This window comes from Triplophysa rosa, linkage group LG17, assembly GCF_024868665.1.
Source record: "Triplophysa rosa linkage group LG17, Trosa_1v2, whole genome shotgun sequence".
NCBI classification, from domain to species: Eukaryota; Metazoa; Chordata; class Actinopteri; order Cypriniformes; family Nemacheilidae; genus Triplophysa; species Triplophysa rosa.
In genome coordinates this window covers 7,507,901-7,523,923 of record NC_079906.1, presented here as the reverse complement: position 1 = coordinate 7,523,923, position 16,023 = coordinate 7,507,901, and the positions used below count along the sequence as shown (strand labels likewise).

At 36.9% G+C, this 16,023-nt stretch overlaps 1 protein-coding gene across 3 annotated transcripts in view; it reads right to left on the bottom strand.

Moving 5' to 3' along the window:
* Window positions 1-15,382, bottom strand: part of adgrd1 (adhesion G protein-coupled receptor D1) — a 51,806-nt gene extending 36,424 nt beyond the window's left edge. Inside the window, exons 1-10 of one of the 3 annotated variants that reach the window (XM_057357660.1) lie at window positions 15,021-15,382; window positions 14,906-14,942; window positions 13,786-13,902; window positions 11,545-11,667; window positions 10,120-10,296; window positions 8,772-9,029; window positions 4,976-5,043; window positions 2,256-2,408; window positions 2,115-2,174; window positions 1,399-1,528 (exon numbers count right to left, since the gene is read on the bottom strand). In XM_057357660.1, coding sequence (XP_057213643.1) covers window positions 1,399-1,528; window positions 2,115-2,174; window positions 2,256-2,408; window positions 4,976-5,043; window positions 8,772-9,029; window positions 10,120-10,296; window positions 11,545-11,667; window positions 13,786-13,902; window positions 14,906-14,942; window positions 15,021-15,101 — 1,204 coding nt within the window. In that variant the 5' untranslated portion in view covers window positions 15,102-15,382. The remainder of the gene's footprint in view (window positions 1-1,398; window positions 1,529-2,114; window positions 2,175-2,255; window positions 2,409-4,975; window positions 5,044-8,771; window positions 9,030-10,119; window positions 10,297-11,544; window positions 11,668-13,785; window positions 13,903-14,905; window positions 14,943-15,020) is intronic. The other 2 variants (XM_057357661.1, XM_057357662.1) reach the window with 2 other exon arrangements.
* Between the last annotated feature and the right edge of the window lie 641 nt (window positions 15,383-16,023).

Genomic DNA, 16,023 nt, shown 5'->3' with positions numbered 1-16,023 from the left:
CAAGGATCTACAGAGGTGCAACATTTGTTTTTACATTGTTTAGTTTTTCAGTTGAATTCAAGTTAAAAAGACAACATACGTTGTTTTAAAATTCATGCTGAATAATATATTTGAATACTGGCCCAAATATCGTGATTATGAAAACATACAAACTGAAAATATGAATACATTAAACATAGTTTTTCTTACATTCTTGATAAAGTGGTCCCATAAATCAGTTTTTTATGAATTAATTTTAGATGGTACATTAAGAAGTCTAGCTAATTCAACACAGAATAAAATAAGAAAAAGTAAATAAAGAGACACAATTTCAAAGACAACCCTTTGTAGATATATGACATTAAAATAATGTCCATATATTTATTTCAATGGTAGAACAACTCTTATCTGCTACCCGAGCAGCCTCATAGTGGCAAGTTCTGTGTTCGGGTCGGTACACACAGCCCCGCCCATTCCCTGCCTGCGGAAGAGTGCGACATGGCTTCCAAACGACGTTTCTGCATTCACCGGTTCCATCAGCCTTGTAAACAAATTCAAGGGTATCGCACTGCCCACGGGGAAGCTTATACAGCTACATTATTGACAACACTGATAACGGACAATTGCGCATATCAACCACAAGGGGGAACCTGTGAGCAAACGTTCTATAGTGTTGCTTTAACTTATTATAGTCTATCTTTTTTAACACTGTTTACGTATATGAAATCGCCCATTATCTTCATTTGTCATCACCGACTGACCTTAAATTCCTTCACCCAGGACTAAGGGCCAGATTTACTAAACATGCAAAATAGGGCGAGAGCGCAATTTCAAAACAGCACTGATGGAAATTTCTGCGGGTGATTTACTAACAAAGCACACAGTAAAAAACACAGGTGCAATATCTCAGTCCCATAATAACCAATCCAATCTGAGAGCGCAGGATTTTTATTGGCCGTTAAATAAAGCCGCAAATACCAGTACAATGACTAGCGCAAACCTTAGTAAATCAAGTTGTGTGATTCTTTTAAATACTCTCCTACCATAAAGTTTGTGTCTGAAGAGGAAAGTCCTACTAATGCATTTATATGCAATAAGGTCAGTCGCAAAAACAGCTGTGTCCACGCCTTTTCAGCGCTTATTTTCAACGCGTGTCTTTAAATACCAACGGTGGTTTTTTCATGGCAAGAGAGGCATTTGCGCTGCCGCAAGCTGTTAGTAAATCTGGCCCTAGCTGTCCATTGTGACACACACCCCGTGCGCCATACATTTATGCATGCTGTGTATTAGATACATTTCTTCCTCCAATACATACTCCACATACTTCATGCCAGCCATGTATTGCAGAGGAAAAGAAGATGTCGTACATTTCTAAGAACAGATATTGTGAAAATGTGGGAGTGTACAGTATGTACAGACCTGCTACAGAGCTCATGCCGCCGATAGACAGAGGGGCCACAGAGTCTCCGCTGGACTTAAGTCTGGACGCCATGTGCTCCATCACTTTATCCACTGTCTCCACCAGCCCGCTCACCACTGGACTCCACTGCTTCAACCCCAAACAAGACACAAATAGTGCAAACACAAATCAGAAGGTCATATCTCACAAACAAACATCACATGGATTGTCCACCTACACAATTGGATTGCCCTTCATCCCAAAATCTGTCAAATGACAGATGCCTTTGCGTGTTAGTCAAGTAAATACTTTGGCTAATTTGATTATGATTGTAACACACTGAACTATGATTCAAACCATTCTGTAGAATTTCACAGATTTTCCCTCAGAATAAAAGCAAAAAATGGCATTAAGACGTATTATATTAATTGATTATATTATTTATATATATATATATATCGTGGCTGTCCTTCTGAAACCTCAGACGTCCAATTTCTCTGTTTTTTAGGAAATGAAAAAAACACTTACTTTTTAAATGATTAAATACTGTCCTCAAAGTTGACAAGCACTTTTTAATACTTTTTATTTGTTAGATGTTCACAAAACCTAGTGACAAACATAAAGGGCGACTAATAACAAATAATGATTTATGGCAAAAAAATCGCATAAAATGGAGATACGAGGTATCAGAAGGCCAATAGCCATATGTTCAATAGAATATGTCTATATAACATACCTCATCGTTTTCTTTCCAATCTGAAGAGGTTATGACCTCATCCACGCTCCTTAGTAAAGACTGAAACCCACAAAGCAAAATAAAAGATTGTTATGAATGTATCTGGGTATGTTTGTTTGAATGAACACGTGTTCAATCTACCTGTGTGAGATTGTTGGCTATATCTTGATGTATTGTCTTGTTTGGTAGATTAAAAGACAGAGACTGTAGAAAATCTGATGCGTCCAGTTGCATGGGGTCGTGAACTTTGTCTACCAGCTTTGTGGAGACAGGATGAGACCTTTCAGTGGTTCTCTGTAAACACACACAGATACACACAAATCCGGAAATATCATAGCAATCCACAAAGACGTCCGAAATCACATGTAATGGCTCTGTATGATTGTAAAGTGAAATTCAAAAGATGTTTTCTGTCATTTATTTGTACTGTCATTGAAATACATTATTTCTATAGACGGTTTCATCGGACGCACACGCCTGGCCCGTAGTTAACTTCCGGTCTGTGTTTGGTTATAATATCACAAATTATGTTATATTTAATTTATATGAATAATAATGCATATTAATATTTGATTGTATATCAACTGCATTAAATTAAAACTACTCAACGGTTGCTGATTCTTTGCGGAGGTCTCAATCAAATGTTCCGATACTTAAAACTTTATGCTCTTACAGTACTTGCATGTCAACAATAGTCTAGTTTGTGTTTATTTTTTATGGGAGAAACATCTAAAACAATAATTAGCTCAGTTGAGTCTCGTAAGTTACAAACAACAACCAAACAACAAAACTTTCCTCCAACCCCTACAGCACCTGACCTCTTTACTCAATAACAAGCCGCGGCGTCGCTTGCGTGAGCATTCAATCTGCAATTTCTTTCCATTTCCTCAGAATCCAGAGGCAACAATAGTTCCAAAAGATGTCAATTTGTTTGTGTTTACAGCTTCGGCCTCCACCTCATTTCCTGCTGGGCTCTGGTCCGTCTGCCAAGGGCGTGTGCGCACATGGACGTCCCAGGGCCCCGTCTGCGTAGACTTCATAACACCTAATCATCCAAGAGTGTGTGAGTCTATATACCGTGAAGTGTGTTTCTGTGTACCTTCTTTTTACTTCATTCTCGCTCATGAAACAAATCAGAGCAGACAGTTTAAAGGCCTGCGAGAGGAGGTGTGCGCGACACCGCTGAGAGCCTTTAGAGGATACTTCAATGGCTTGAAAACCCGACGTAATTTACTACCATCCAAATGAAGTCAACGCTCTCAGTGCATTGCTCTCATCCCCCTTTTCTCAGAACCTGCGTTTCCACTGAGTGCAGGGCCGAACGATGATGTAACTCAACATTACTACATAACCTGCCAAATAAACATGCAGCGTCGCAGGCTTTGTTTACGAGTATTATGAGTTGAGAACATATTTGAACATTCAAAGTCATTTAATTCAGCTTCATCATGCCATCACAAGCTGCTTTTGTCGAAGCATTTAGAAGCGTGTTAAATATATAACCAATAAACTTCACAGCCACTGCTTCACACATAATGCTGTTAAGATTTTTTTTTGCTTTGCAGTCCGACAATGGTCATCTGAAACAGCGTTCGTTGTTTCTAGACGGTCTTGGATATAATGGGGGTTGATTGAGTTTTGTGTGATCTAGTCATTTACTTCGCGAATGTTAGATGAGATCTCAACAATGTCACCGATTGTACTTCGATTTGCCAAGATGTCAAAGTTGGCCATCGAAAGTTGCACATTCAATGTCAAACATTTGTCATGAACTTAAACAAAATTAACATGCCAACCTAAAACACCTACTTTAACTCTATCTCTGTCTCTATCTAAGTCAAAAAATGTTTCATTTCTGTTGTTCAAAGTACATACTATAAATATATATAAATAAAACAAAAATGAATTCTCCATGTTGTCTCCTGAGCCATGAAGAGCTAACTGTACTAAAAAAGTTAAAGCTGAAATCCGTACATTTTATCAACCTGATCTCATTTGTAACTATTTTACGAGGTGGCTAATTCGTATGAATTCGTACATTGTGCATTGTACAAAAACCTAGCCCCTAACCCCGCCCCTAAACATAACGTCACTGGCGCGAAAGCAAATCGCACTAAAGTGTACGAATTAGATCATACAAATTAACACGGATTAGCCAAAATAATAATAATAGTTACGTTTTTGCTGTGAGATTGTGTTGGTTATACAGGTTAAAATAACACATAAAACACATAAAAACCTTATCTTATCACAATTCTCAACAGTGAACTTATAATAATCATTTACAAGTTGAGCTGTCGCATTGGATTTCACAGGAAATGTCAGTTTGATGTTATTTGATTTTATTTCATGTAAACTAACCGGCAATTTTAATCAGAGACGGGGATATAGAGGCTAAAGTTACAGATTGCAGCTCTAATAAATGTGCAAGATGGCAACAAATCCTATACTGTTCCCAGTTAGTCCAACCAGACTGGACCACCGATGACTGAGAAATTCCATCTCGTATTTGTGGTCGTTTCAATGAAGGCATCTAATCAGACTCACAAAACAAAGACAATGACAAATTCTTCATCTTTCTTAGTTTTTTTAGGGGCAGAGAGAGAGAAACAGGTTAGCTCATATTCTTTTCTGTGATGCATCTGCATTCATTGGTCAAACGAAATATCTCTGAAATTCTCGCCTTTTCTGTTCACGTTTATTGGGCATGACCTACTGAGAGTTATCTCTTAGACAATCCCGGAATTCAGACTAATGCATCATGCGGTTGTTTTTAGTCTGTCTTCAGTGAAGTTTGGTAGACCCGTAGACTCGGTTTTAGAATGTTACAGTATGAGTGACATCAGATCCGAAAAATTTACCATAGAATCTGTTCCAGTACTGACTTTGATGGAGGCATCGGTCGGGAAGGTGGACATCACTTTCTCTCCTGTAGTGACAAAAACAAAGGAAATACTGTAAAACAAAAATATTTGTAGGAATGGGCATGTTCATTTTAAAATGTTTAGTAAAAATCAGGTTTAGAATTAGGTATAATGGTGATACAGATGATACGAATGATTACCGTATGTGACAATGAACAACACTGAAAACAAAAAATAAATAAAGAATATTATAAGCAGGGGGTTATGTACAGTCAACCGGTCATTGTTGAAAAATAAACTCTTCCTTGTTTTATTCTGAAAAGGTTAATTTTGCAGTAATGACCGGTTGACTGCACATTATTCTGTTTTACAGAGTAACTCAGCAAATAAAAAATGCACATGAAATATTTATTTGAGTTGAAATTGTTTTACTATCCAAGAAAGATATAAAACTAGCGTATTTACGTGCACATGTAGGAAATCAGTAACCGGGGCGACAGTCAATACAGTTTATGCGTTATGTCAGCACACAAAAATTTGACCAGAGACTGACCAATCAAAATCAAGTATTCCAAAGAGCTGTGTAATAATACATAAAAAACAACGCCAAACTCACACCATCTAAAGCATCACTCATGAGCAAATTTTCTCTCTCTGTTACGTTCTCTCATGCACAACAAATACTTCACACCTGTTGGAAACACATGCTATACCTATCCCTGTATGCAGATGTCAATTGCAGCAAGGTTGGTTTATAGAGCCCCTGGCAAAGAAGCTCTCTAATGACTCTGTACTATGTCCCTCATTAGAGTTTATTACATCTGGACGTGTGCAAAACAACAGTAGATTTTCATCTCTTCGACAACAGCACGTTGTGTTTTTTATCAATAACAAATGCTCTTTTCTTTAAAGGTGGCAAACAATCAATCAGCACAGTGAGGGGGTATATTCTACACTTGCCAATGTGGTAGCCAATAGCCCGACTGCAGTGCCAAACGCAGCCCTAAATCATTCCAATGACACCCATTTAACTTTAAGCAATATGGAATACGTTTTATAAGATTTAAAGTGATAGTTTACGCAAAAATGAAAATTCTTTCATCATGTATTAACCCTCTCGTCATTTCAAACCCGTATGACTTTCTTTCTTCCACAGGACACACACACAAAAAAGAATGGACACAATGGTGGTACCCGTTAACTTCTATTGTATGGACACAAAACATTCTTCAAAATATCTTCTTTTGTGTTCTGCAGAAGGAAGAAAGTCATACAGGTTTGAAATGACAAAAGGGTTTTTTTGGGTGAACTTTCCTTTTAAATTATGGATTTATAAACACAAAAGCGTGTCCATTGTAACTTTCATTTTACAGGAAAGAGTTGTAACAACCAACGGTATATTTAGTGGGTAACCAGTATGGACGATGACCAATCTAAAACAATCTAAGTGAGAAGGTCACGTTGTAAATCAAAAACATGATTTGTCATTTTTCTATGTGCAGAAGTTTTCATACTGCATGAAGAGCCACACCTTCCAGATGATCCATTCACTATTCCACCTAAAACATTTTATTTTACTGTATTAGTTTTGGAAGGTCTTTTGAAAGCCATGGCTCCAATCTTTTTGTGGTGTCTGGTCTCCGTTACAGATGAAGACTCTATCAAGAGCAACACAACCGGCACATGTATTCTCTCATCCGCTGGAGACTTATGCAAACCATTAGCAGCCTCATTGGAGCTTAAATTGTATCTGTCTTATTGCCATCACACTGAAGACATCTTGTTTGCTCTTAAAGGAACAGTTCATCTCAAAATGAAAGTGCTGGCATTACTTACTCACTCTCATTCAGTTCCAAACTGTGATGATGTTATTTTTTTCCCATTAAAAAAAGCCATTTTGAAACTTCACGCAGCTCTTTCCATACAAGGATAGTTCATAGTGCATGTCAAACACCGTAAATGGAGCATGTATGACTTTCCAAGCGTGCTAAATTCTGATTCGAGCTCACAGTCTGGACCGTGTCTGCTACCAGGTAAAAAATGGCAACACTATTGATGCAAAAACACCATCAGTTTTTCTTTTCTGTGTAGCAAGTGTGATATTGCCAGCGAAATGCACGTTTCAGTTAACTATAACATTTTTGTCTTAAGTATAGCACACAACAGCCGAACGGACTACATTTTTGAAGCTTGAGAACATGATGACAATAAACTATACTGTAGCAAGAAATATTAACTACTAACCAAAGAGCTGAAGAGATTCTTCAAATATTTCAACATTTTTGTTCCAAAGAATTACAAGTGACCAAATTATGACAGACTTTTCATTAAATCGGTCACATTTGCTGTTTAAAACAAAACAAGCCCCCTTATATAAACGCCAGCCCATTAGCAGATACATGTAAAGAAAAGATACGTGCAGTGGTCAACAAAACTGTCCCTAAGGACACACACACCCAAGTATGAACTCTGATATTATGATGTGGTATTTCAATAGTGTGTTTCACTGCGCTCCAATTGAGACCTGGTGGAATGTGGAGCAGCATCTCCTTAGGAAATTGTCCCGAAATGTTTCTTCCTCTCTGCAATAACCCTCAGGGACAGCAATAACTCCGGCGATAATAGTAGAATAGCAAATCGTCAGTATCACAGATGTTCAAGCAGCATGTTACGAAAACCAACGTTCAGCCATCAATGGCATTTCAGCACATCCTAACCAATAACTAATGTGTGCGTCATCAAACATCTACAGTGGCCCTAAAAAATGTCTAGACACATGTAAGCCACACCTGAATATGAATGTCATTCTAGCAACTAAGAAAATACCAAAACAATTTATGACAGAAAAATGGCTTACTTTTCACAAAAAGACATCGTTTTTAAAGTATAAAACAATAGCTTATTAAGTGATCAAAAGTTAACACAAAGGATATTTGGACAATGGACATGGTTGTCAAATGTAATTGAACATATTAAATGTGATGAAGAGCACATGTGGTGGTTTTGTTGTAGACTTCTGTGAGAACAGACATAATAAATCCACTAAAATGACCTTGACAAGAACTGGTTAAAGTCATTGCAAAAATGCCAAAGATTTTTTATGAGAAATGCCAAGCAATATTTGTTTGCAGATGGCACAGTTTTAAAGGGATAGTTCACCCAAAAATACAAATTCTGTCATCATTTACTCACCCTTGAACTGTTCCAAATCTGCATTAATGTCTTTGTTCTGATGAACACAGAGGAATATATACGGAAGAATGCTTGTAACCAAACAGTTCTTGGCCACCATTGACTACCATAGTAGGAAAAATGACAATGGTAGTCAAAAGTGCCCCAGAACTGTTGGCTGTCTTATATTCTTCAACATGTCTTCTTTGTGTTCAACAGAACAAAGAAATTATAAAGTAATTTTTCCTACTATGGGAGTCATTGGTGGCCAAGAATTGTTTGGCTACAAGCATTCTTTATACAGATTTGGAACAACTCGAGGGTGAGTAAATGAAGACAGAATTTTCATTTTTTGGTGAACTGTTGCTTTAAGTGTGGCTGAAATGTCTTTTTGGGTCCACTGTACGTCAACTTAATAAATAAAAGACAGATGTACCATTTACAACAAATATTCCAGATAAGCGGAGATCTGGCAATCCTAAGAAACCAAAGCCCAAATGCAGCTAATTTCAGAAACCCTGACAATGACTGACAACCAGCTGAAAGCACATGGTTACACCAAGCGAACGTTGTTCGAGAAAATGACATAAATCGCGTGATGTGGAGTCACAAGATAACTTACCAATGGCGGCTTTGTAGTAAAGCCGGATGTCCAGAGGAGACAGCGCCCTCTCCCAAATCACAAACTCATCGAAAGCACCTGTTGCGTAGTGCCCGTAACTTCCAGTATTTCCTGTGCCGATGACCAGGTCGGCGTAGGGGTCGCCGTAATTATAAGAAACATTTCCTGTGGGGTCTCCTATGCTGAAGGTCCCATTAATGTACACCATCAAGCCGTCCGTTTGGGTCCAGGTGAAGAGCACGTGTGTCCAGTAGGGCCCTGAATAAAAGATCCAAATGAAATTTCAAACAAACTTAACTTTGATTTCCATGTTTTGACTGTTTGGAATATTGCTTCCAGGTTTACCCATGGGTGCGTTAGACATGAGTTTAAAATGAAAAGAAATGGAGATGTGTAAACAGCATGTGGAATGGATTTATTTAGGTTACAATGAAGCCAAGAGATTTCCTGTAGCTCAACTGATAGCAATATCCAGGTCATGGGTTTGATTCTCAGGAAAACACAAACTGGTAAAAAGATGATGATGGACAATGCAGAATTTTTTTGTTTTGTTTTGTTAGACTTCATAGCTGATGTTATACCTGATGTGTTTTGGGTAATTTAATTACGAAAGTACACTCAACAACAACCTCCATCCGTAGAGAGCAGATATTCTGATGGTTACAAAAACAAGGATCCTTAAGACATAAATATACTCCGGGAATGATGTCATTCCCCAAAATGGTTGAGAAAAACTTTAGCTTAGATGAAAGAGAGATGATTGATTTCTTGGAAAGTTGAATGATTTGACTTTAGCTACTTTTCAATCACATTTTTATTTCTTGTCAACAGTCAGAAACAAACTTAAACCACTCATCACAAGTCCAATGGCAAAGTTTACACTGAAGTCTTTTGACCCAAGCACTTTCAGACATCTGGATGAAATCATTATGATTATGCAGATAATTACATATTCAAAATATTTATGGTCAGATCACAAATGTAATTCCAAACCCGAATGTATTTCAAAACGAGTCCATGTGTGCGTAAATTGGAGAGCATGGGAAATCTTTTTTGGCCTTAGAGATAAGGCAAAACATGTCCCCCAAAACCATTTAAATCCTACACTTTCCACATCCTGAACTAGCAGCAACACACATAAACACACACATGAACATACGTACACACACACACACACACACACACACACACACACACACACACACACACACACACACACACACACACACACACACACACACNCACACACACACACACACACACACACACACACACACACACACACACACACACACACACACACACACACACACACACACACACACACACACACACTCCAAACAAATACCTGGGAGTTTGATATGTGCTTTCCATGTCCTGGAGTCTCCTCTTGTGTAAAACTCCACATATCCTCCATGAGGATTGGAATAGACGGAGAAACCGCTTGACACAACTTTACCACCGGATGCGATGGCAAAGCGAGACTCTACCTCGTGGTTTTTCCAGAAGAAGGAGAAAGTGATTCCTGTTCAGGACAAACCGTCAAGTAAAGCTTTTGTGTTTTACCAAAATTAACCATATAACTATAAAACAACAGTTTGAAGGTCTATATGAAAATATCATAAATAACAATTCAATATTTTTTATATAAATGTATTATAATAAATATATAATATTATAAAATATAATAATTTAACAAATCATTGAACAAAGATAAAATTCAGATTTCGAATATATATGCATTCCAAATGCATATATATTCTGACATGCTCCAAAAAATTATAGAATTTTGATGACATCATTCTGCAACAGGGATGCCACAATTGCGGGCAAAATAATTCATCATAACACCTTTACGGCGATATCTACGAAATTATTAAATAAAAAATAATGCTATCTGTCCAATTCATTTTTCAAAAATGTCATTCTTTTCAAATTCAAAATTTTACATTTTGTCTTTTCTCTTTTTTAGGCCAATGAATTGGATTACAGTATAAAGAGGCAAAGAGACGCTGTGTCATTATGACTCTTATCGCAAAATGTTAAACCGTTCAAAACTACCAAACTTCTGTTAAAGTGTCAACCAGATACTTGCGGGCTGTGACACAATTCAATATAATCTGCACTGTCTTTCTGTTTTATTTAAAATGACCTCAACACATTGAATAACGCAGGGCGTTTTAAAGTACTTCCATTAGCATTAAAGTCTGACTTCCATAACCCTCTGACAAATACCAAACACCATGTGCTTATTCCAATATCGACTGATATATAACTTTAAACAAAAAAGTTTGTTATTAGATCCAAGCCAATTCATTACAAACACTATCACGTGCTTTGGTCAAGCCCTGAATATGAATAAAATGTATTCTGTGTTATTGTGATGAAATGAATGTTGACTGATACAATACTAGATGAATAACAGATGATATCAGCTTTCATGCACAAAAAGATTGATGTAAGCCGATATACAGTATTTGCATGTGACAAATGTAGTATCTTGTATTACCATAAAATCAATTAAAATACATTTGAACCATTAGTCTATACTGTGTCTTTTTTAATTAAATGAATAGGATGTCAATAAATCGCTTTTTGGTTGGTTGTAGTTTTACATCACTTTACAGTCACTACTATTACATTCTTTTATATATGACATTATATTATATTCTGGTGACTTATTTTTACTATAGTGAATATTAGGATATTATTTTCAATAGTAATACTGTATATTCATTTTTGAATTCATGTAATTGTGATCATAAAAACGTACCTTCAGGTCCACACAGTGCAGGATCACTAATACACGAATCCTTATAGTTGCCAAAGTGAAGAAAGGTGGCCCCATTATCCCCGTTCAGATAGATGCCTTTATTAACCATTCCTTCTACGATATCTACACGATGACATGAGATAGTGACCCACAACATTATAACACTTGAAATCAATCTCTAAAATGACATTAAATAAACATTACAATGCATAATCCCCACATGCACATTACTAAATTATATCAACCTTGAAATGATCGCTTTCTTCTAAAACAAAACCTGGACCAATTAAGTACGACTGAATAACCAGTAATGGCCTAAATGAACGACGGTTATTTATTTTGCATTTCAACAATGCCGTTTGTTCTCGTTACACTGACCAGATCAGTTATAGGGGAAATCCCAACCTTTCACCCAGACCCACATGTTAAAAACATGTGTGCGCTTCACAGCCTTCACCTAAGTCAACAAACTGACAAACTGAGGAAGCGAAACGCTCCCATCTGTATAAATCAACTACTGATGAGTCAAGATGGTATGAGTTTTATCAATGGCAAGTTGTTCCTCTGCTATGACTGTGATAAATCCTCCTTTATTAGATTTAAAAGCTCAGGATCTGTGGATCACAGTGGGAGCCGTAGCACCGTCCCACCTCATGATGAATGGATGTATTGAGAGATGAAATGATGGTGGAAAAGCGTGTTCAACGGCAGAAAGACAGAAGTGTAAAGCAAGTGAAAAAGAGTTTAGAGAGGCTTAGGAAAATGTATTGTGGAGTAGGAGATAGTATACAGAAGTGAGGTCTGAACATCCATCTATGCAGTGAGATTTGAGGTATCGGCATGATTTTATGAAGAACTGTAATGTATTTGTTAAAACCTGAAGGATTTTTTCTCCTGCAGAACACAAAAGAAGATATTTAGAAGAACGCTGCTAACCAAACAACACAGGACCCCATTGCACGGACACAAAACCACAGAGACATTTCTCAAAATATCTTCTTTTGTGTTCCTCCAAAGCCTCAAATACAACAAAAAAAGAGTCCCAAGCTAAATGTAACTAAACAATACATGCTTCAGTTAGCCTAATGTAAACTGTAATATAAATTTTTGTTTATTTCTTCTCCTGATGACGTCGTTTTGATATACAAAAACGACAGGCTATTGGACCCCATATACAAACCAGACTGATCTATCATCATTCTACGATGCCCTAGCTTGATTACATCACGTTGGGTCCTAACAAACGTTCAGTAATAGCGTGCAGTGAACATGTAGGAGAGCCTCACCTACTGTGGCGGAAATGTTAGTGTAGGCGGAGTCATTGGTATACACAGAAGAGGAATTATGGGTAGTCAGGACAGTGTGGTTGTGGATTCTGAGAGCTGTGATGGAGAGAACGTGGAAACAACAAAGAAAGTGAGAGGGAAAGAACACAAAACAGGTGATTGGGATACAGGACATACATACAGTGCGAGCACAGAGACACGAGACAGGGACAAGCACGATGGATAAAATGACTAAACTGTTGTGAGGAATAGATGATTTTTATGCACAAACACACTCGCACAAGCGTAATAAATCATCTCTCTGCTCAACACGTGGGGACATGGTGAGCCGACCACAGATGTGTAATGTCTAAGAGGCCCCGAGAATTTCTCTCAGCTCTCCATTTGTTCTGAATTAGTCAGAACAATTGCCATACTGTACTAATAGTGGGAATATACTCCAATAGAAGATCCAGCAATGAAATGCTGTGTGGATGATTCTCTAACATGCACTTTTTATTCACTTACAGTATTTTGAACACATAAACTGAACGTTGCACAGCTATTTGAATAGCGTTGCATCGTGGGCTAGTATACACACACACACACCGGTACATCACTGGAAGAGATTGTGCTTTACTTTTAACACCCTTAAATGTCACTGTCATTTATCCCCATTCATGATTGAGGTGATCTTGTGAGTAATTCCACAACATTTATACTCAAATTAGAAAATCGGTCCATTTCAAGAACCGAGGACAGCTGCAAGGCAACACAGATCTGTGCGGCTAAGAAAGACGTGAGCTTGAAAGAATGTTAAGACAGCTGTGAAAGAAAGAAAGGCAGCAAGAGAAAGAAAGAAAGAAAGAAAGAAAGAAAGAAAGAAAGAAAGAAAGAAAGAAAGAAAGAAAGAAAGAAAGAAAGAAAGAAAGAAAGAAAGAAAGAGCAGGTGTGACACAACAGCATGTTCACATACTTATGTTAGTCCCATTAACATGACCTGTTCTGTTCCCAATTTGGTCTGATAGACCATAGATCCCCGCCACTGAATCCAGAGGCCAGTAGTGTGAAGCGGTCGCCAACACCTCCAGGCCTGGTTCACGACACACACAAAAATCACAATATACACACAAATACAAAGTGTTATGGTTTGTAGTCCATCTGTTCAATGAAACTACAATACAGTGCGATCAGTTTCCATTCAGACTCTTCACTGGTGTAATATGGATTAACTATCAAACTTTTGTTAAGATTATATTATTCATTTCGTTATTGTTATTATTATTATTATTATTAATTACACATTTTTTTGTAACTTTTCCTTTCCATTTAGATAAAATATAGGCATAATCTTGCACTTTCTACTCATATTCAGAATAGCTAGTATAATTTAAAATCTTAATACTCCCACATTATTGTCCATCAGCCATTTGGATCATTACATTAATCTCCAAAGCCAACGTGAGTGATCAACATGAAAGGTGTTTATGTACATTTTATATTAGATCTCACAGGAAAGGTATGTTTGTTTTCGTCATTCAGTCTAATCTGTTATTTTCATGCATAATAAATTGATGATTTAAAGCAGATTTTGTGTAAATGAAGAGGGTGTTGGTCTACATTTGTTGACAGTGAAGAAAACTTTACCAGAACGATCGTTAGTCTACACTAAAGTTCCGTCTGTCGTCTTCATAAACAAATAAATATAAACCTAAATATCAAAACTAAACTAATTTAAAGCCCATTTTCGGCCACTTGCGTATTTTAGTACAAAGTGTGATTATTGTTTACTATATTTAGGCTACAAGATGAATACCGAAATAAGTATAGGCTACATTCAGGATTTACAGTAGCCTACATATTCTGCGACAACATAGCCAACTCAATCCAATTCATGATGAAAGAATATACAAAAACAGAAACAATATAAATGAATAAATACAAAGAATTAAAACCCGCGCTACATTGTACAATGTATATACATTGTTTATGTGTGTTGACTAAACAGAACTAATAATAGTTTGGTTGAATGTTAACAATTTATTGTTCTACAAATTCTAAAAAAGAAAACTTGAATAAAGAAAAAAAGATTTTACCTGGATGTTTGGATGGCGAAACCGTGTTACTACGAACCTGTAAGAAATAAAGCATCCCACCTCTTTATGACAAACATATGAAAACTTGTTTTGCTTTTAAAAGAATGAGTCTTACCTGTAAAACGCTCAGGAGAGTCATGATAAGTAGGACTTTACAGCATGCCAAGTCCATTGTTTTAAAAGGAGTTTCAAGCATCGAAAGCAGGTTAAAAAATAACTCCGAATCTATTTGGCGTTGTAAATATTAAATGCACAAATCATGGCACTTGTAGCGATGTAACGAAACAGTTCGTATGTCATTTGTTAAGTAGTAGTAGCTCATCAGAATATGACGCTGAAAAGTGATCAGTGTGGTATAAAGATCAGTAATGTTATTGTTAACTAAATAATTACGAGTTCGTAATCCATCGAGTTAGATGAGTCCGTCAGTATGATTCACTACACTCGAGCTCTACTGAAGATGAACAGCACGCGCTGCTCTCGCACCCTCAGCAGTGGGCTGAGCTCATTGGGCGGTGAGTGCTGTTAAAGAACACAAACTTTTCCTCCTGCAGGAGGCGCTTTGTTTGACTGAAAATCTTTGCATCTTAACAATTTAAACGTACACACATTTATAACAAGAATTGGTACCTGGCATACAATTGAAAATCTGACTGGCTTTTGTATGATTTTTTAGCGCCCAATCAAGTAATCGCAAACGTCTGTGATTGGTCTAAATTGACAGGGCGGTCTGGAAGACAATTTACTTTACAAACTTTAAATTTCTTTAATTGCCATTGAACTTAGACACAGAATGGACCATTAAATAGACAATGGCACAACCAGTCATGTTTTGAGTACTTTTACACTCACTGATTCTTAATGTAGGCTATTAAAAACACGCAAGTATGGCTGCATGACTAAGAACAAATAAACAATAGCAATTTCGCCAAATATTTCTCGCATAAATAATTGATTGTCGCTTTAAGTAGGCTGTATAGGCTCTTGAATTGAATGCAACGAAATTAGAAGCGTCATGTCGGTGTTAAAAACAGAATATACGAATACACAGACAAATAAACATGTATAAACAATTAAAATTAAACTAGAAAATAAAAGTCATAAAATATTTAACATTA